The sequence below is a fragment of the Coregonus lavaretus genome (assembly GCF_964263955.1).
Source record: "Coregonus lavaretus genome assembly, chromosome: 1".
Classification (NCBI taxonomy): domain Eukaryota; kingdom Metazoa; phylum Chordata; class Actinopteri; order Salmoniformes; family Salmonidae; genus Coregonus; species Coregonus lavaretus.
The window spans coordinates 58,667,920-58,689,134 of NC_139988.1; the positions used below are offsets into that span (position 1 = coordinate 58,667,920).

The following is a 21,215-nucleotide window of genomic DNA, read 5'->3' on the forward strand; positions in this document are numbered from 1 at the left end:
CAGCCTCCCATCATACCTGGCTTGAAGTCCTCATATTTAGTAGTGGGTTCCAAGTCCCCTGCTCTGCTAGGCCCTCAGCTCCCTGACCTGGGGGAACCACCGTTCCCTGATCCGGTGGGCCTGCTGTCTCTATTTCTGGGGGGCCCCCTGCCTTGGACGACCCTCAGCCCTTCCCATGTGGGAGACCACCTGACCTCGTCTCTGGGGCCCAGCCAGCCCCTGCCTCCAGATGCCTGATGATCCTCGCCCAGGGATCCCCACATGCTCCACCATGGGAGTCATCGCTTTCAGCAGTGGTGAAAGAGTCACCAGCCTCAGCCGCAGCCAGTGAGCTGCCAACGACAGTTGTGGCCGGCATGCCACATTCCTACACCGCAGTAGGCGAGCCACCTGCTTCAGCCGTGGCCAGCCTCTGTCATTGCACTCAGCGTCTAAGGATGGGGCCCAGCTGCCCTGCACCAGCTGAGTTAGAGGGCCCTCCCCCACCCACATTGCGTTCCATGGGGCTGCCCAGGACTGTCTCCGCGTATCTGTGTACCTCCCTCGCGGGGAGGCCCATAAGCCCTGCCGGGTAGGATTAGGCACGGGAGGAATAAGCTTGGAAATGCGCATCTGGACACTGCACCCTCCCACTCAGGTCAGAGTGTTTTCATTGTCGACAGTAACATGAATGTCTGAATGTTGTGCGTGCATCAAAATGTAAGTTGCAGGGAGGGTTTATTGGGGATTTTACATGCTGTGTAATAATAGGTAATTACCACTAATTACTTCATGTTACTTTGCTAAGTTTCAGCCATATGTCCTACTGTATGGCTATTAGTATTTTTTAATGTTAGAGTTGCCAATGCTGCTTTGTGTATTGTTTATCGAATGTAGTATTATTCCATACTGCCATAAGTGTTATTATTGCATTGGTTGCACAAGTACTTTTGCAGAAGTGGTTTAGTTATTGTATTGGTAAACATAGTCTTTGCATGCACATGCTAACACAGCGTTTTCCATAGTGGCCTTAATTAAGGTGTTTTATTTCGCTGCCATGGGCGAGCTTCTAGAGTCACCCCAGACAGTTCTTGGAGCTTCTCCAGACTTGACGCTTGGCATTCAGGCCAAAGAGTTCAATCTTGGTTTCATCAGACCAGAGAATCTTGTTTCTCATGGTCTGAGAGTCTTTAGATGCCTTTTGGCAAACTCCAAGCGGGCTGTCACGTGCCTTTTACTGAGGAGTGGCTTCCGTCTGGCCACTCTACCTTAAAGACCTAATTGGTGGAGTGCTGCAGAGATGGTTGTCCTTCTGGAAGGTTCTCCAATCTCCACAGAGGAACTCTGGAGCTCTGTCAGAGTGACCATCGGGTTCTTGGTCACCTCCCTGACCAAGGCCCTTCTCCCACGATTGCTCAGTTTTGCTGGGCGGAAGAGTCTTGGTAGCTCCAAATTCCTTCCATTTAAGACTGAGGACATGGTGTTCTTGGGGACCTTCAATGCTGAATAAATGTTTTGGTACCCTTCCCCAGATCTGTGCCTCGACACAATCTTGTCTCAGAGCTCTACAGACAATTCCTTCGACCTCATGGCTTGGTTTTTGGTCTGACATGCACTGTCAACTGTGGGACCTTATATAGACAGGTGTGTTCCTTTACAAATCATGTCCAATCAATTGAAATAACCACAGGTGGACTCCAATAAAGTTGTAGAAACATCTCAAGGATGATCAATGGAAAAAGGATGCACCTGAGCTCAATTTCGAATCTCATAGCAAAGGGTCTGAATACTTATATAAATAAGGGTGTTCTTTCATATAAGTTTGCAAAAAATTCTAAAAACCTGTTTTCGCTTTTTCATTATGGGGTATTGTGTGTAGATTGCTGAGGAAATTATTTTATTTAATCCATTTTAGAATAAGGCTGTAAAGTAACAAAATGTGGAAAGAGTCAAGGTCTGAATACTTTCCGAAGGCGCTGTATATGTATATTGCATAGTTATAACCATTAACTAATACTATTTACATGTGTGCATATCTTTGTCTTATAGAATTACAACAATAAGATTCCAAGTCATTCGGATTACTAAAATCATATAAACATCCTCAAATGGAAACAGCTGTGTCTGTGTGTGTGTGTGGTGGTGACTATCAAAAGTACAGTGATGGGCCTCAACATCATGTTCTAACCGGACAGCACTATAGACGGCAGAACCAAACCAATCAGTTAGAAGTATATAGCGGGTGAGGGCATTCACCGCTGACCGCTCAGACGGTGAGGGCATACCAGCCAACCGTTTTTACGTGGTCCTTCTAGACGGATTTAGTGACTAACAGTTTTCTACATTGTCCGTAATTTCTCTGGATTTAGCGACCAATCGTTTTTACACACACACACACACGCACGCATCCATCTTTTCTTACCTCTTTGATGATCTTGCTGTCATATATATTGCCCCTTTCCTCCACTAATTTAACCAGCAGATCTAGGAGAGAGGAATGGAGAGGGAGAAAGAGGGAGAGAGAGAAAGAAGGGATGAGGATCTGGATAAGTACTACATGAATGTAGAAGTGTAAAGGTTTTGAAATCATACTGTACATGAAAGCAAATATGAAAACATGTTCAGTTGGTATTGCCACTCCCTTTCTATTTTCTATACACACATAAACAGAACACAGTGTGGAACAATCTTTAAAATGTTCTTACATTTGATGTTTTGGTGCCTCTAGGCCAATTCAGAAAGCTGATTGAGGACCTTTTTACTGATGAATGTGCCCTCAGTTTCACCCTCACCCTCTCTCTTCTCTCTCATTCTCTCTGACAACATTACTCTCTATAATTTTTTCATTTACTTGCAGAAATCAAACCTACTGTATGTTATTTAAATGTAACCTACAGTGCCTTGCAAAAGTATTCATCCCCCTTGGCGTTTTTCCTATGTTGTTGCATTACAACCTGTAATTTAAATTTCATGTAATGGACATACACAAAATAGTCCAAATTGGTGAAGTGAAATGAAAAAAATAACTTGTTTCAAAAAACTAATAACGGAAAAGTGGTGCATGCATATGTATTCCCCCCCTTTGCTATGAAGCCCCTAAATAAGATCTGGAGACACAAATACCTTCAGAAGTCACATAATTAGTTAAATAAAGTCCACCTGTGTGCAATCTAAGTGTCACATGATCTGTCACATGATCTCAGTATATACAGTGAGGGAAAAAAGTATTTGATCCCCTGCTGATTTTGTACGTTTGCCCACTGACAAAGAAATTATCAGTCTATAATTTTAATGGTAGGTTTATTTGAACAGTGAGAGACAGAATAACAACAACAAAATCCAGAAAAACGCATGTCAAAAATGTTATAAATTGATTTGCATTTTAATGAGGGAAATAAGTATTTGACCCCCTCTCAATCAGAAAGATTTCTGGCTCCCAGGTGTCTTTTATACAGGTAACGAGCTGAGATTAGGAGCACACTCTTAAAGGGAGTGCTCCTAATCTCAGTTTGTTACCTGTATTAAAGACACCTGTCCATAGAAGCAATCAATCAATCAGATTCCAAACTCTCCACCATGGCCAAGACCAAAGAGCTCTCCAAGGATGTCAGGGACAAGATTGTAGACCTACACAAGGCTGGAATGGGCTACAAGACCATCGCCAAGCTTGGTGAGAAGGTGACAACAGTTGGTGCGATTATTCGCAAATGGAAGAAACACAAAAGAACTGTCAATCTCCCTCGGCCTGGGGCTCCATGCAAGATCTCACCTCGTGGAGTTGCAATGATCATGAGAATGGTGAGGAATCAGCCCAGAACTACACGGGAGGATTTTGTCAATGATTTTGTCAATGAGGCAGCTGGGACCATAGTCACCATTAAAATTATAGAGTGATCATGTCTTTGTCAGTGGGCAAACGTACAAAATCAGCAGGGGATCAAATACTTTTTTCCCTTACTGTAGGTCTACAATCTTGTCCCTGACATCCTTGGAGAGCTCTTTGTTCTTGGCCATGGTGGAGAGTTTGGAATCTGATTGATTGATTGCTTCTGTGGACAGGTGTCTTTTATACAGGTAACAAACTGAGATTAGGAGCACTCCCTTTAAGAGTGTGCTCCTAATCTCAGCTCGTTACCTGTATAAAAGACACCTGGGAGCCAGAAATCTTTCTGATTGAGAGGGGGTCAAATACTTATTTCCCTCATTAAAATGCAAATCAATTTATAACATTTTTGACATGCGTTTTTCTGGATTTTGTTGTTGTTATTCTGTCTCTCACTGTTCAAATAAACCTAGCATTAAAATTATAGACTGATCATTTCTTTGTCAGTGGGCAAACGTACAAAATCAGCAGGGGATCAAATACTTTTTTCCCTCACTGTAGCTATTTAAAAATATATATCTATTCAAATATCTTGCATATCTTATTTTCCATCATTATCAATTAATATGCGTAATAATGTCGGCAGTTCATGCGTAGGATTTTAACCTATAACCCGGATTGCCATTGTATTACATTACATTTTTGACAAGCAATTATTATTTTAGCAAACAATTATTGTGGTTCATCCTATATTCTCCCTAACATCCTTACCCCCCTTGCAACAGATGTGGGATAAACACACACGCACACTCTAACACACTCAACCCCTTTCCTCCACAATCAACCATAAAATTAGATGCTCAACGGTTGTTACATCCCAGAGCCCAACTCAAGAAAGGACCTGATTTACGAATGCATATACAGTTACAGCTGTTTGAGAAATTAATGGATGCTGCAAGATTCCCCACCATTTCTTTATTCATCTCAGGAAAGCAGATCACCAGTTGGCATGCCATAAGACGTGTTAAAGCCCCAACTGGCACGCTGTCATGTACCTTAGTTAGTGAACAGAATAGTAATCCACTTCTGTATCCTGATACCCAGGCATTCAGCTAGAGAGAGAGAGAGAAAGGGAGAATGACAGAGAGAGAAAGACAGAGAGAGGGAGGGGTGAGGGCGTACCCAGCTCCACTAGGGGGCAAAAGGGAGCTTAGCCCCCTCAGTTGAAATTTGTGCCCCCTCAGTTTTAGTTTCACGTCCCTATATAAAAATAGCAAAGAAGTTCCAAATGATTGCGTGACAGGTTGGTGAAAAACCTGTATCTCCGCTGCACTGTGTCAGCACAATGGACAGAGTATCAGCACAATGGACAGAGTGTCAGCACAATGGACAGAGTGTCAGCACAATGGACAGAGTGTCAGCACAATGGACAGAGTGTCAGCACAATGGACAGAGTGTCAGCACAATGGACAGAGTGTCAGCACAATGGACAGAGTGTCAGCACAATGGACAGAGTGTCAGCACAATGGACAGAGTGTCAGCACAATGTGTAGGGGGACTATGGAATGCCACTGGGGCGGTTATGTATTACTCCTTTGGGTTTCTGTAAAAGCGGTGGGAAAACGCTTCTCATCTCTGTGGTAGGCTAAGTGTATAATGTGATACGGCTCCGCCTGTAATATTTGATTTATAAGGGCGGGGTCAAGTTTACCATTGAAGCTCTGTCTCACACCCCACACCACTACAGAGTTTAGTTAGCTTCTTATCCAGCTGTAAAAAGTCTTAGTGTTATTAGCATTAGCCTATTTAGCTAGCTCGAACCAGCTAATCTGCCACTGCCAAGATGGGTAACAGAAATTGGCTTCGCCAAAGTACCCAAACAATGCCAACGGAGAGCGATGAGCAGCAGCATCAAACCACTGAGGCCGCTGCCAAGCCCAGCAGCGATGATGCTGCCGAGCTCTAGCTAGCTCTGAGTGCAGAGCCTTTCCCCTCTTCCACAAATGCCACCAGGATAATGGCTCCACAGCCCCCTCCACCTTCTACTGTTCCTGACGATCTTGGAACAGAGGAGCCAGCCCAGGTTAGCCTAGAATCCTACCATAGCCTAAGGTTTTCTGCCCCAAAACATTTATTTAATAGCAACTGGTTCATAGGAAGAGAGTGGCTGGAATACTCAGTTACTGCAGATGCGACATTTTGTTTCCCATGTCGAAAGTTCTGTGTTGGGTCCAATGCTAACGCAAACAAGTCCTTCACCCAAGCTGGGTATTCTAACTGGAAGCATGCTATTGATAGTACCAAAGGATTCTCTAGGCACACATTAAGCAAATAGTATTTGAAATGCACTGCATTGTGGAGAAGAAGAAAAAAGTTTGGGTACTGAGGTGTCAACGCTTGTTAAGAAATCGTATGTTTCGGCGACTGTGGACGTTATTGAGTTCCTTGTTTCAAACCAGCAATCACTGAGGGGGACATTGGATACGATAGAGTCAAGAGGGGAGGGGGGCAGTGGACTTTTTCTGTCTATGACGGAATATACTTTCTGAATAGACAAGGAACTTGTCAAGGTGTTTAGCACCATACCCCACAATGCCACATACACATCACACGATATTCAAAATGAAATCATAGGGCTCATGAGTGAGATTGTCACTGAGGAAGCTACATGCGAGAACTCATTTTCCACTTTGACAAATGTGTTCAGTCAGCACAGAAGAAGCATGATACACCTGAGGAAAGCTCAACTAAGCCAACTGGTATTTGAGGGGGATCTTACAAGAAGATTTCGGGGAGAATGGAATGATCGATTACTCAGGAAGATCCACAGAGCATCAAGGAGGCTGCAACTGTTCCTGAAAGGTAAGAAAAAATCTAGCTGGTTGGTTTAGTCTTGCTTTAGTGTGTAGGGTGCTGTCCATGGTGCTGATAGAGCGCAGTGGAGATTTTGCGCCAACCTGTTACTTATTGGTCAAAAGCATTTGAACTTTTATGTTCATTGTGGTATAGCGTGATTTAAGCAGAATTCAATATAATTCAAATGCAAGAACCCAAATTATGCCCCTGGGTATAGCTACATATAGTATGTTTAATCATATAACTAGATACATTCTGTTATGGTTTTCTTGGTAGCCTATTGGTTTTCGTGCTTGTAAATGGAACTGTATATATTGGAAACGTGTTTATGGTAGGCTGGCATTGCTTAATTGGTTACGTGTGTCGAATTTGATTTACAGAAGTGTATTGTGCCATATCACAACGTGTTACTGAACTCATGAGCGAGCGGCATGATTTTCCATGTTTGAAGCGGGCCAGTATAGGCCTATTTATTTGGCAAGACAGCTGTGCATGGCTGCATTCCACTGTAGTATGCTGTAGGCTATGTTTTGGTTATTTGGATCTCCATTCGCCTTTTGTTTACTGCATTTGTTTACTGTTAATGTAACTAGCCTAAATATAGATAGTGTCATGCCTTTATCGATCTGATATTTTGTTTACTAGGCCTACTACTACTTTGTACCGCTGTTTTGTTCTGTTCGCATTCATTCGTTTGCATTCGCAGTTAAACTACTATTCAGCATTTAGTTTGCATTATTTTGGTAAGACAGCTATTACAAACAGCCTATCTATCTTGTAGCCTATATTCATTACCAAAACGGCCTTGCTTTAGTGTGTAGGGCACAGGGCACTGTCCATTGTGCTGATACATTGCAGCGGAGATAGGTTGTCACGAAATCTGTAGCCTGATTGTCACTTTAAAAGCACTCAATGATCTCAGAGTCTGGGCATTTTAACTTTATGTTTATAGTAGTATAACGTGATATAAACAGAAATCAATATCATTCTAAAGCAAGAACCCCCAAAAATGTTGCCCACACTCCAATTTCAATTGCCCCCTTAGTCACTTTATCCTGGCCCTGGAGATTATACAGTGGGGAGAACAAGTATTTGATACACTGCCGATTTTGCAGGTTTTCCTACTTACAAAGCATGTAGAGGTCTGTAATTTTTATCATAGGTACACTTCAACTGTGAGAGACGGAATCTAAAACAAAAATCCAGAAAATCACATTGTATGATTTTTAAGTAATTCATTTGGATTTTATTGCATGACATAAGTATTTGATCACCTACCAACCAGTAAGAATTCCGGCTCTCACAGACCTGTTAGTTTTTCTTTAAGAAGCCCTCCTGTTCTCCACTCATTACCTGTATTAACTGCACCTGTTTGAACTCGTTACCTGTATAAAAGACACCTGTCCACACACTCAATCAAACAGATTCCAACCTCTCCACAATGGCCAAGACCAGAGAGCTGTGTAAGGACATCAGGGATAAAATTGTAGACCTGCACAGGGCTGGGATGGGCTACAGGACAATAGGCAAGCGGCTTGGTGAGAAAGCAACAACTGTTGGCGCAATTATTAGAAAATGGAAGAAGTTCAAGATGACGGTCAATCACCCTCGGTCTGGGGCTCCATGCAAGATCTCACCTCGTGGGGCATCAATGATCATGAGGAAGGTGAGGGATCAGCCCAGAACTACACGGCAGGACCTGGTCAATGACCTGAAGAGAGCTGGGACCACAGTCTCAAAGAAAACCATTAGTAACACACTACGCCGTCATGGATTAAAATCCTGCAGCGCACGCAAGATCCCCCAGCTCAAGCCAGCGCATATCCAGGCCCGTCTGAAGTTTGCCAATGACCATCTGGATGATCCAGAGGAGGAATGGGAGAAGGTCATGTGGTCTGATGAGACTAAAATATAGTTTTTTGGTCTAAACTCCACTCACCGTGTTTGGAGGAAGAAGAAGGATGAGTACAACCCCAAGACACCATCCCAACCGTGAAGCATGGAGGTGGAAACATCATTCTTTAGGGATGCTTTTCTGCAAAGGGGACAGGACGACTGCACCGTATTGAGGGGAGGATGGATGGGGCCATGTATAGCGAGATCTTGGCCAACAACCTCCTTCCCTCAGTAAGAACATTGAAGATGGATCGTGGCTGGGTCTTCCATCATGACAACGACCCGAAACACACAGCCATGGCAACGAAGGGGTGGCTCCGTAAGAAGCATCTCAAGGTCCTGGAGTGGCCTAGCCAGTCTCCAGACCTGAAACCAATAGAAAATCTTTGGAGGGAGCTGAAAGTCTGTATTGCCCAGCGACAGCCCCGAAACCTGAAGGATCTGGAGAAGGTCTGTATGGACGAGTGGGCAAAAATCCCTGCTGCAGTGTGTGCAAACCTGGTCAAGACCTACAGGAAACGTATGATCTCTGTAATTGCAAACAAAGGTTTCTGTACCAAATATTAAGTTCTGCTTTTCTGATGTATCAAATACTTATGTCATGCAATAAAATGCAAATGAATTACTTAAAAATCCTACAATGTGATTTTCTGGATTTTTGTTTTAGATTCCGTCTCTCACAGTTGAAGTGTACCTATGATAATAATTACAGACCTCTACATGCTTTGTAAGTAGGAAAACCTGCAAAATCGGCAGTGTATCAAATAAACTTCTGTGAAATCAAACTGTCCACTTAGGAAGCAACACTGATTGACAATAAATTTCACATGCTGTTGTGCAATTGGAATAGACAACCGGTGGAAATTATAGGCAATTAGCAAGACACCCCCAATAAAGGACTGGTTTTGCAGGTGGTGACCACAGACCACTTCTCAGTTCCTATGCTTCCTGGCTGATGTTTTGGTCACTTTTGAATGCTGGCGGTGCTTTCACTCTAGTGGTAGCATGAGACGGAGTCTACAACCCACACAAATGGCTCAGGTAGTGCAGCTCATCCAGGATGGCACATCAATGCGAGCTGTGGCAAGAAGGTTTGCTGTGTCTGTCAGCGTAGTGTCCAGAGCATGGAGGCACTACCAGGAGACAGGCCAGTACATCAGGAGACATGGAGGAGGCCGTAGGAGGGCAACAACCCTGTTACCTCTGCCTTTGTGCAAGGAGGAGCAGGAGAAGCACTGCCAGAGCCCTGCAAAATGACCTCCAGCAGGCCACAAATGTGCATGTGTCTGCTCAAATGTCAGAAACAGACTCCATGAGGGTGGTATGAGGGCCCGACGTCCACAGGTGGGGGTTGTGCTTACAGCCCAACACCGTGCAGGACGTTTGGCATTTGCCAGAGAACACCAAGATTGGCAAATCCGCCACTGGCGCCCTGTGCTCTTCACAGATGAAAGTAGGTTCACACTGAGCACATGACAGACGTGACAGAGTCTGGAGACGCCGTGGAGAACGTTCTGCTGCCTGCAACATCCTCCAGCATGACCGGTTTGGCGGTGGGTCAGTCATGGTGTGGGGTGGCATTTCTTTGGGGGGCCTCCATGTGCTTGCCAGAGGTAGCCTGACTGCCATTAGGTACCGAGATGAGATCCTCAGACCCCTTGTGAGACCATATGCTGGTGCGGTTGGCCCTGGGTTCCTCCTAATGCAAGACAATGCTAGACCTCATGTGGCTGGAGTGTGTCAGCAGTTCCTGCAAGAGGAAAGCATTGATGCTATGGACTGGCCCGCCCGTTCCCCAGACCTGAATCCAATTGAGCACATCTGGGACATCATGTCTCGCTCCATCCACCAACGCCACGTTGCACCACAGACTGTCCAGGAGTTGGCGGATGCTTTAGTCCAGGTCTGGGAGGAGATCCCTCAGGAGACCATCCGCCACCTCATCAGGAGCATGCCCAGGTGTTGTAGGGAGGTCATGCAGGCACGTGGAGGCCACACACACTACTGAGCCTCATTTTGACTTGTTTTAAGGACATTACATCAAAGTTGGATCAGCCTGTAGTGTGGTTTTCCACTTTAATTTTGAGGGTGACTCCAAATCCAGGCCTCCATGGGTTGATAAATTTGATTTCCATTGATAATTTTTGTGTGATTTTGTTGTCAGCACATTCAACTATGTAAAGAAAAAAGTATTTAATAAGATTATTTCATTCATTCAGATCTAGGATGTGTTATTTTCGTGTTCCCTTCATTTTTTTGAGCAGTGTATATATATATATATATATTCTCTCAACCAGCTTCACGAGGTAGTCACCTGGAATGCATTTCAGTTAACAGGTGTGCCTTCTTAAAAGTTAATTTGTGGAATGTATTTATGTCTTAATGCGTTTGAGCCAATCAGTTGTGTTGTGACAAGGTAGGGGGGTATACAGAAGATAGCCCTATTTGGTAAAAGACCAAGTCCATATTATGGCAAGAACAGCTCAAATAAGCAAAGAGAAACGACAGTCCATCATTACTTTAAGACATGAAGGTCAGTCAATACGGAACATTTCAATAACTTTTTTAGTTTCTTCAAGTGCTGTCGCAAAAACCAGCAAGCGCTATGATGAAACTGGCTCTCATGAGGGCCGCCACAGGAATGGAAGACCCAGAGTTACCTCTGCTGCAGAGGATAAGTTCATTTGAGTTACCAGTCTCAGAAATTGCAGCCCAAATAAATGCTTCACAAACTTCAAGTAACAGACACATCTCAACATCAACTCTTCAGAGGGGACTGTGTGAATCAGGCCTTCATGGTCAAATTGCTGCAAAGAAACCACTACTAAAGGACACCAATAAGAAGAAGAGACCTGCTTGGGCCAAGAAACACGAGCAATGGACATTAGACCGGTGGAAATGTGTCGTTTGGTCTGGAGTCCAAATTTGAGATTTTTTGTTCCAACCGCTGTGTCTTTGTGAGACGCAGTGTGGGTGAACAGATTATCTCCACATGTGTATTTCCCACCGTAAAGCATGGAGGAGGAGGTGTACTGGTGTGGGGGTGCCTTGCTGGTGACACTGTCTATGAAGGCACACTTAAACAGCATGGCTACCACAACATTCTGCAGCGATACGCCATCCCATCTGGCTTGGGCTTAGTGGGACTATAATTTGTTTTTCAACAGGACAATGACCCAAAAGACACCTCCAGGCTGTGTAATGACTATTTTACCAAGGAGAGTGATGGAGTGCTGCATCAGATGACCTGGCCTCCACAATCCCCCGACCTCAACCCAGTTGAGATGGTTTGGGATGAGTCAGACCGCAGAGTGAAGGAAAAGCAGCCAACAAGTGCTCAGCAAATGTGGGAACTCCTTCAAGACTGTTGGAAAAGCATTCCAGGTGAAGCTGGTTGAGAGAATGCCAAGAGTGTGCTTACTTGTCATCAAGGTAAAGGGTAGCTATTTGAAGAATCTCAAATATACAATATTTTTGATTTGTTTAACACTTTTTGTTTACTACATGATTCCATGTGTTATTTCATAGTTTTGATGTCTTCAATATTATTCTACAATGTAAAAAAATAAATTGTAAAAATAAAGAAAAACCCTTTAAAGAGAGAGAGAGAGAGAGAGCAAGAAGGAGGATGTCTTAGGGTAGGATTTGAACAGAATGGATCTGTCAGTATTTGCAGTTGGAATAAGAAAAGTAAAGTTCTTAAAAGCTTAAATAACTGCTCATTACCTGGTAAATAATAACAGACAAATATTAGTGTCATTAGCCAAACATACAACCAAAACATGAGCAAACAAGTGTTGCTACAACAACAGCCTCCAATCCTGATTGGATAGAAGCCATAATTAAAGAGACTGTCACTATCCAATCCGTGCATAGCAATCTGCTCAGCAACTCGAGAGCTCTCTGATCTAAGATGAGTTTCACTTGGGCAAAGGTCAATTGGTGATTAACACACACTATATGTGTGTGCATGTGTGTGTGTGTGTCTGCGTGTACCTAAGGGGTCGTCACTGTTGTTTGTCCATCAGAATCACTACTGGCCCTAACAAGGTAGCAGTCTCTAAAAAACTGAGCCAGCTCTGAAATAATAATAATTTAGGGTCGATAACAAAGGTGACAAAGATTCTGGACTACAGTGGAATATTGTCCACAGGTTTACAGTGTTGCTCTACTTACTGTGTTGTTTCTGGGTTCAGCATAAGTATATGAGTCACACACTACTTAAAGATGCACTATGCAGAAATCGCTCCGCCTTTTCCTGGTTGCTAAAATTCGAATAGTTCCCCTAATTTCAGTTTATGTGACATAACAAGCAAGTATAGTGTAGAGAATCATTGTACAAATGAAACCACTGTCAAATATATTTTCCATAACCAAAAATATTGTATTTTCAGCTATTTGAAGCTGGTGTACAAAACCAAAAGTAAAAGACGCAAAAACAAAACTTAAGAATGGGAAGCATAGAAATAGCACACATAGAACAGATCTACCACTTCTTAGACTTGCTTTCAATGAGAATGACAGATCTATAACCCATATTTCTATGTGAATTTGGTCAGGGGTCGCCCAAAAAATGACATATTGCAGCTTTAAAGGGAAACACACCATCCACAAATACTTTTATCTGACTTGCTAACCATTGACAGCCTGACCCACTAAAGGCATTAATTATCTAGCCTCGTCACCAGTTTCTATGGTTAAAGAATACAGGTTAGTTCTAATGCTTCACCTATCACATCACCTATAAGCACACATGCTTAAATCTTTGGGGAGGGTTGGGAGCAGAGAAAAATACTAATTTCCAGAGGGAAACAGAAGTAAAAAATTTAATATTATTCTGCTATAGTTCTATACCAATTTCCCTCTGCAAATGGGTGGAAGCCCAGGTATTTGTATGGGATTTACATAGCGGCTACACACACCTGGCTAGGTCAGTATGAGCTCAGTATGATCAAACTGCTGTAGAAAAGGAGCGCTGTCAGATTAGGCTACAGTTTTTGACTATGGCACCCTATTCCCTTTGTATATAGTACACTACTTTTGACCAGACGGATGCACCCCGAGACTGACCTTTGGGGAAGGGGTTGGGCTGGACGGTGTGGAGGAAGGACTGGACGACCCCGGACATGAAGCCTGTGTCTGCTCCTGGGATTGACCGGTACTGGGTCTGGATCAGGTTCAAGGGAGAGACTCTCTTAGGACAGGTGGCAGGGGGAGGCAGGGCCAAGCTGGACCCCAGCAACAGAGCCCCGATCCAGGCCAACACCACCCAGGCGCAGCCCCCCAACCTCCAAACACTCCTACATGCTCCCATCACTGCAACTAGAGATAGGGCTCGAAGGTGAGCTAGGGTAATGCTGGAGAATGTAGAGTGTGGAGCGATCTTCTCATGGCACTATCTCTGTATTGATGGGCCTGCAAACACAGAGCAGAGAGACTGGTGTGGGAGTGGAAACACACAGATACGGAGATAAACACAGAAGTAAAGAGATTGTTGTGAAAGGGTGCAGGCACTGTAAAGTAAATGCATACATATTGTATTGTAATTGTAAGAAAACTAGCATTGAGGGAAACCATAAATGTGACGACAATTGAAGCAGTTTTCCGGTTTCGGTGGCACGCATTGAAAAGCCTTATTGTGGCTTTCTTTTGCAACATTTCTATTGACAGAATTGTTCTCTAAAAATGTCAATTGTAAACCCCATATTAAGGTGTGGAACGTTCATTGTATGACAAGAAAAAACGAGCAGGTCTATTTCGCTCCAGCAGGTCATCTGTCCATCCACAATTCACCTGTGGGAACATGGCGGCTTTCACCAGACAACAGAAAGAGCTGGCCGCTACTACCCGAGAGATCGTTCGTGAGATTATCTCTGCCGTCGATTTGCAATTAAACCGGTAAATGAATAACTCGCATTGCTCACTTCTAAAGTGGATGCCTATTCAACTAAAGTGGAAAGTCTGGAGAAGGCGGCGCGTGCACATCCGTGACCTGGAAACAGCGAGAGCTAAACTAGAAGGGGCAATCAATCTCCTAAAAGAGAAAACGGAATCACTTGAAAATCATTCCCGTAAATTCAATAAGCGGGTTATAGGATTTGAAACTTGCGTGGAAGCAGGCAACCCAATTTAATTCATGGGTTGCCTGCTTCGAACGAATCCACAGTATGAAAATGTATGCACTCACTAACTGTAAGTCGCTCTGGGTAAGAGCGTCTGCTAAATGCCTAAAATGTACTATACAATTGCTTTTATTTTATTATATAATTTTGTATTGCTGGCCCCCTTCGTTTCGAGCAGGCTATTGAATCTATCACCCAGGGAGGACTTGGCCTACAGGCCATGATTAGTTATTGTGAAGATGTACATTTTACATTTTAGTCATTTTAGCATCCAGAGCGACTTACAGTTAGTGAGTTCATACATTTTCATACTGGCCCCCCGTGGGAAACGAACCCACAACCCTGGCGTTGCAAGCGCCATGCTCTACCAACTGAGCTACAGGGGACTATATAGACTGCATTTCTTGGACATACCCTTTTCTTTCTATTTTTTGTTTTTACATAGTATGGTGGTGGTGGGGGGTAATCAACTAGATTCCGCCGCGGCCCGACATTGTCGAAGTTCAATAAGACAAAAACAGTGAAAGGAGAGTTGAAAATAAAGAGAACGGAGGGCCAGAAAAGTACTGTTTGGAAAAGATTTGGTGAAGTGATAAGAGGATGATAGCAGTGCCGGCTATGTTATGTGTGATGATTGTGAGGCGCTATACAAATTCGACAGTCACAAGACAGGACTTCGAATAGGCCTATGGCATGTCAAGTGAACTGTAGATAGGTTAAATTGAAACTGAAATCTGGACACTGACTGTAGGTCTATAACCTCTCACATAGCCTTAATATTAACTCCTGCAGAATTAAGCATTTCTTGCAGTAAAATGTATACACGAAATGTAGGCAAAATTTGGACTTGGGAACAGGAGTGGAGAAATATGATTGATTTCTGTATCTTGAGAGAATGCAATGCTCAGTTAACCATCTGTAGAGGTGCTGTTTTCATCATAAAATCTGATAGTATTTCAACCACTTAAAATATGCATCAAAGCCGAACTGAAATCTCATCAGAAACATCTTGGGTTGTTTTCATAGCTTTCTTTTTTCCTTACAACTGGTGAAACTGATGTCATTTTGGAATTATTATTTTTTGCGTTATTGTATTTTCTCCCCAGTCCCTAAACGTCTTTACGGTGCGAAAGATGACAGAGAGAACTTTACCGATGTCAACTAGATTGACGCATTCATTCTATCGAGCTGTTATATTCTTCTGTTGAGCAAGGGTTTATTTAGTCTTCTAAGGCAACATATAATGACGAAAGAGAAGCTACATGTATCTGATTATAGGTAAGTTCACTAACAAATAGCCTACCAAAATATCACAAATTATAAGCAGAAACATATCTATATCAGGCCCAAAAAAATCCTGCACCCCCTGTCAAATCGTTCTGCGGTTTTGCGCATTTTCTATATTTGCGGGTTCTGACCCACTGAGAATGTGATGAAAGAAATAAAAGCTGAAAGAAATCACTACTATTATTCTGACATTTCACATTCTTAAAATAAAGTGGTGATCCTAACTGACCTAAGACAGGGAATTTTTACTAGGATTAAATGTCAGGAATTGTGAAAAACTGAGTTTGAATGTATTTGGCTAAGGTGTATGTAACCTTCCGACTTCAACTGTAGCTATTTTCATATTTTTTACTTTCTTTGCTTTTGGGCCCACGGGAAGGGGTGGTGGTGATCAACTTCTGATAAACGTGTCCTACCTTTTTTCATATGTAAAGTATTTCCCTGTTGATCTATAAACATTGGCATCATACTTCCCTGTTTATCTACAAACATTGGCAAATCATCATTCTATAGAGCATAGTTCTGTCTTAGGCTCTACCACTGAAGGTTATCAACATCTTTACACACTTGAGCTTTTGATCAATCAACCACCAACACAGCTATCATAATCAATTACTTGAATCTAGTCATTTCACATTTACTGTTCCTATATCAATAAAAATGACATCTAAAACCCTGAGAAAGAGCACGAGACAGATCACCAAAAGCTTGAAAAACGTTCCATAACGCAACACCACACAGTGAGTGTTGATTGTTTTTCTATAAACAGACTGACATTCAACACTCACTACTACATAACAGTTCATCATACACAGCTACCTGCATCACTACGGTTTGTTTAGTTTTAACCAGACAGACAGAGGTTAAATATGGGAGGGTGAAACCAGGCACTGATCTGCTTACTAAGAAGACTGTGTGACAGAACAGTTAAATAAATAAAATAAAAAATACCGGTATTCTCTATATAAAGTAAAGAGAAAAGCTTTTACTGGGCTTACATAAGCTTCAACACATTATTGCAATGTCACATGCATTTTGTTTGTCCAATACGTTTCAGTATGTTATATTTCTTTACTCATGTGCCTCTGAAATGCAAATACTAGGACAATGGAGAAAGAAAGAAAGAGAGATTTAAGTACAGACTAAAAAGTACTTACTCACTTCCCACAGTGTAAACAGAGTTCTGTTGAGAGTAGAGAGAGAGCAGGCTCCTTTGTACAAGGTCATTTTGGAACACACAGGCAGAACACACAGTCAACCAGTCCTGGAGTACAACATTCTCTCACTACTGCTGCTTCAGCTGGTTTTAACCGCTCTAAAGCTCCTCTACAGAAAATAGGCTCCATAGTGGCTTAATCAATTACAACAGCGGACTTGTATATCTTCTACAGCTAACTCAACACTTAACTACTGCTATTGCATCAGTATCTCTGGAAGCTAACTGCAGAGCTGTTAGACTATTTTCCCTGTACCTGTTTGAGGCTCTGGAAGTGTGGAGGAGTAGGGGAGACATAACAGGAGAGAGCGAGAGAGTCGGGAGAAGAGTGTGAGAGAAGAGGAAAGAAAGTAGAGGTATCGGAGAGGTAAGAGGAAGAAAACAGGACTTTACCTGTTGTTCCTTTAGTCGAGACAGGAAAGATGTGAACCAGTAGAGCGAAGTATATGCTCCGGGTGAGTTTGAGTGCGTGTCCGCTTCCTGGACAGGCGTGTCACCAATCTGCAAAGCACAGGTGTGTGTGTGTGTCCAGTCTCTGCCCTGGTCTCCACTAGTGTACAGTGGGGAGAACAAGTATTTGATACACTGCCGATTTTGCAGGTTTTCCTACTTACAAAGCATGTAGAGGTCTGTAATTTTTATCATAGGTACACTTCAACTGTGAGAGACGGAATCTAAAACAAAAATCTAGAAAATCACATTGTATGATTTTTAAGTAATTAATTTGCATTTTATTGCATGACATAAGTATTTGATCAACTACCAACCAGTAAGAATTCCGGCTCTCACAGACCTGTTAGTTTTTCTTTAAGAAGCCCTCCTGTTCTCCACTCATTACCTGTATTAACTGCACCTGTTTGAACTCGTTACCTGTATAAAAGACACCTGTCCACACACTCAATCAAACAGACTCCAACCACTCCACAATGGCCAAGACCAGAGAGCTGTGTAAGGACATCAGGGATAAAATTGTAGACCTGCACAAGGCTGGGATGGGCTACAGGACAACAGGCAAGCAGCTTGGTGAGAAGGCAACAACTGTTGGCACAATTATTAGAAAATGGAAGAAGTTCAAGATGACGGTCAATCACCCTCGGTCTGGGGCTCCATGCAAGATCTCACCTCGTGGGGCATCAATTATCATGAGGAAGGTGAGGGATCAGCCCAGAACTACACGGCAGGACCTGGTCAATGACCTGAAGAGAGCTGGAACCACAGTCTCAAAGAAAACCATTAGTAAAACACTACGCCGTCATGGATTAAAATCCTGCAGCGCACGCAAGGTCCCCCTGCTCAAGCCAGCGCATGTCCAGGCTCGTCTGAAGTTTGCCAATGACCATCTGGATGATCCAGAGGAGGAATGGGAGAAGGTCATGTGGTCTGATGAGACTAAAATAGAGCTTTTTGGTCTAAACTCCACTTGCCGTGTTTGGAGGAAGAAGAAGGATGAGTACAACCCCAAGAACACCATCCCAACCGTGAAGCATGGAGGTGGAAACATCATTCTTTGGGGATGCTTTTCTGCAAAGGGGACAGGACGACTGCACCGTATTGAGGGGAGGATGGATGGGGCCATGTATCGCGAGATCTTGGCCATCAACCTCCTTCCCTCAGTAAGAGCATTGAAGATGGGTCGTGGCTGGGTCTTCCAGCATGACAACGACCCGAAACACACAGCCAGGGCAACTAAGGAGTGGCTCTGTAAGAAGCATCTCAAGATCCTGGAGTGGCCTAGCCAGTCTCCAGACCTGAACCCAATAGAAAATGTTTGGAGGGAGCTGAAAGTCCGTATTGCCCAGCGACAGCCCCGAAACCTGAAGGATTTGGAGAAGGTCTGTATGGAGGAGTGGGCCAAAATCCCTGCTGCAGTGTGTGCAAACCTGGTCAAGACCTACAGGAAACGTATGATCACTGTAATTGCAAACAAAGGTTTCTGTACCAAATATTAAGTTCTGCTTTTCTGATGTATCAAATACTTATGTCATGCAATAAAATGCAAATTAATTACTTAAAAATCATACAATGTGATTTTCTGGATTTTTGTTTTAGATTCCGTCTCTCACAGTTGAAGTGTACCTATGATAAAAAATTACAGACCTCTACATGCTTTGTAAGTAGGAAAACCTGCAAAATCGGCAGTGTATCAAATACTTGTTCTCCCCACTGTATACAAAAGTATGTCACCTTCAGGAACTCTGAGTGAATCTGCACGTCCTCCTCCCACACCTGACGCCTCTTCTCAAACACATACTGTTGTTAGCAGTTGATGTTATTCTTCAATAACACAGAACCTGCTTTGTAAGTAGAAAAACCTGCAAAATCGGCAGTGTATCAATTACTTGTTCTCCCCACTGTAAGTGTTTGCAGGTGTGTCTCTGCTCTACACAGCACAGATGTGAGGGAGTGTGTTAGTCCCTTCCATGAGAAACCTGATACGGTCTACTACTGCTGCTATGAAGTTGACCGCCTCTCTCTCTGCCTGCGAAACACTGAAGAAGGGATTGGGGAAGGAGAAAGGGAGGGTCTTAACTGGATGAGAGAGAGAGACTTGGGAGTGGGGGAGCAAAACACATACTTTGAGGAGTGGGTAGTCGCTTTTTAGCAGCGAAAGGCTACTACAGTATACAGAAGTGATTTTCCTCATCTTGGATCAAACCCAAGTGGTCAATGGAACATCGCCAGGTAATGTCAACTATAGTCCCACAAAGTTCAAATAGAGTAAGTTTGAAAATGTGAACGTTACTCAGTCATCACTGTAATTTACCGGATGTAGAAAAATATAAAGTATTTTTAATATTTTAAGGTAGCTGGCAACATTAATTAGAACAAACAGGTAACTGCTAAAATAAAAGAAACACCAACATAAAGTATATTATTAGGGCGTTGGGCCACCACGAGCAGCTCCATTGTGCCTTGGCATAGATTCTACAAGTGTCTGGAACCCTTTTGGAGGAATGCAACACCATTCCATCACAAGAAATCCATCATTCTGTCTTTTGTTGATGGTGGTGGAAAATGCTGTCTCAGGTGCCACTCCAGAATTTCCCATAGGTTTTCAATTTGGTTGAGATCTGGTGACTGAGACACACACCCTAAAAAAAATACTATGTATATGCCATTATAAATGCTTAATGCTTCATAAAATATTATAAATGTTATAAATGCTAATGACTTATAATGCTTGAATGCCTACTTAAATAGTTATCTAATGAATTAATACTTTTGCGTGAAAGTTATAAAGTGGTACCCATTCATTCAACGGGGTCAATAACAATAATACTGTAATATAATGGAGCTTATAACCACCATATAACCAGTAGATCAGGGCAATAAAATACTGTTTTAAAACAGAACATGACAGTTATGAGTGTTTAGTGTCATTTATAGAGCTTCCTTACCTGAGGATAGGTGACCCTAGGGTGTTTGTGTACAAGTCATACAACTAGAGAGAAGCAGAGATGACAGGACACACTCACCATCAAGATGGAGGCAGCATCAAATACAGACATTCAGTTTGACACTTCCTCCGTCATACCAAGTAGAAATGCTAGATTATAATTTTTTGCCATTTAACATTACATTTCCCTTAATTCAAAGACAGACAGAACAAATTAATATTCTACCACACAGGCCTATTTTGCATGTTGTGAGATTGACTAATCCAAAGTGAACATGCAACTGCCTGTTATATTATTTCATAGGGCCAGAGAGAGAGGTGGTACTGGACATTTGCATAGCACAATAGATACTTTCCATAATTCTAATTTCCATGTCTAAACTCAGGCGTATGAAAGGCATCTTACTGTAGAAAACAGAATGGAGCTTACCATCGAGAGCTGAAATGTTTCTCAGACAGTGTTTCTCCTATACATCCCTGGGATGTTCCCTCAGATGGTTAGCTGGCACTGATCTGTTTTTGGTTCTCAAAGTCTAGTTTTAATTTAAGCTCTATTTTAAATACGTCTTAATAGCAGAGTAGCTTACCACTTCCTGGCAAAGATAAACACTGATCTATCCTCTTGATGTGAGCCACTAC

The 21,215-nt window shown here is 42.8% G+C and overlaps 1 protein-coding gene across 1 annotated transcript in view; it reads right to left on the reverse strand.

Annotated features, from left to right (window-relative positions):
* Nucleotides 1-17,968, reverse strand: part of LOC311130860 (prominin-1-A-like) — a 45,547-nt gene extending 27,579 nt beyond the window's left edge. The window contains exons 1-3 of the mRNA XM_084163668.1: nt 17,573-17,968; nt 13,625-13,969; nt 2,402-2,463 (exon numbers count right to left, since the gene is read on the reverse strand). Of these exons, the coding sequence (XP_084019794.1) occupies nt 2,402-2,463; nt 13,625-13,868 (306 nt within the window). The 5' untranslated portion in view covers nt 13,869-13,969; nt 17,573-17,968. The remainder of the gene's footprint in view (nt 1-2,401; nt 2,464-13,624; nt 13,970-17,572) is intronic.
* Between the last annotated feature and the right edge of the window lie 3,247 nt (nt 17,969-21,215).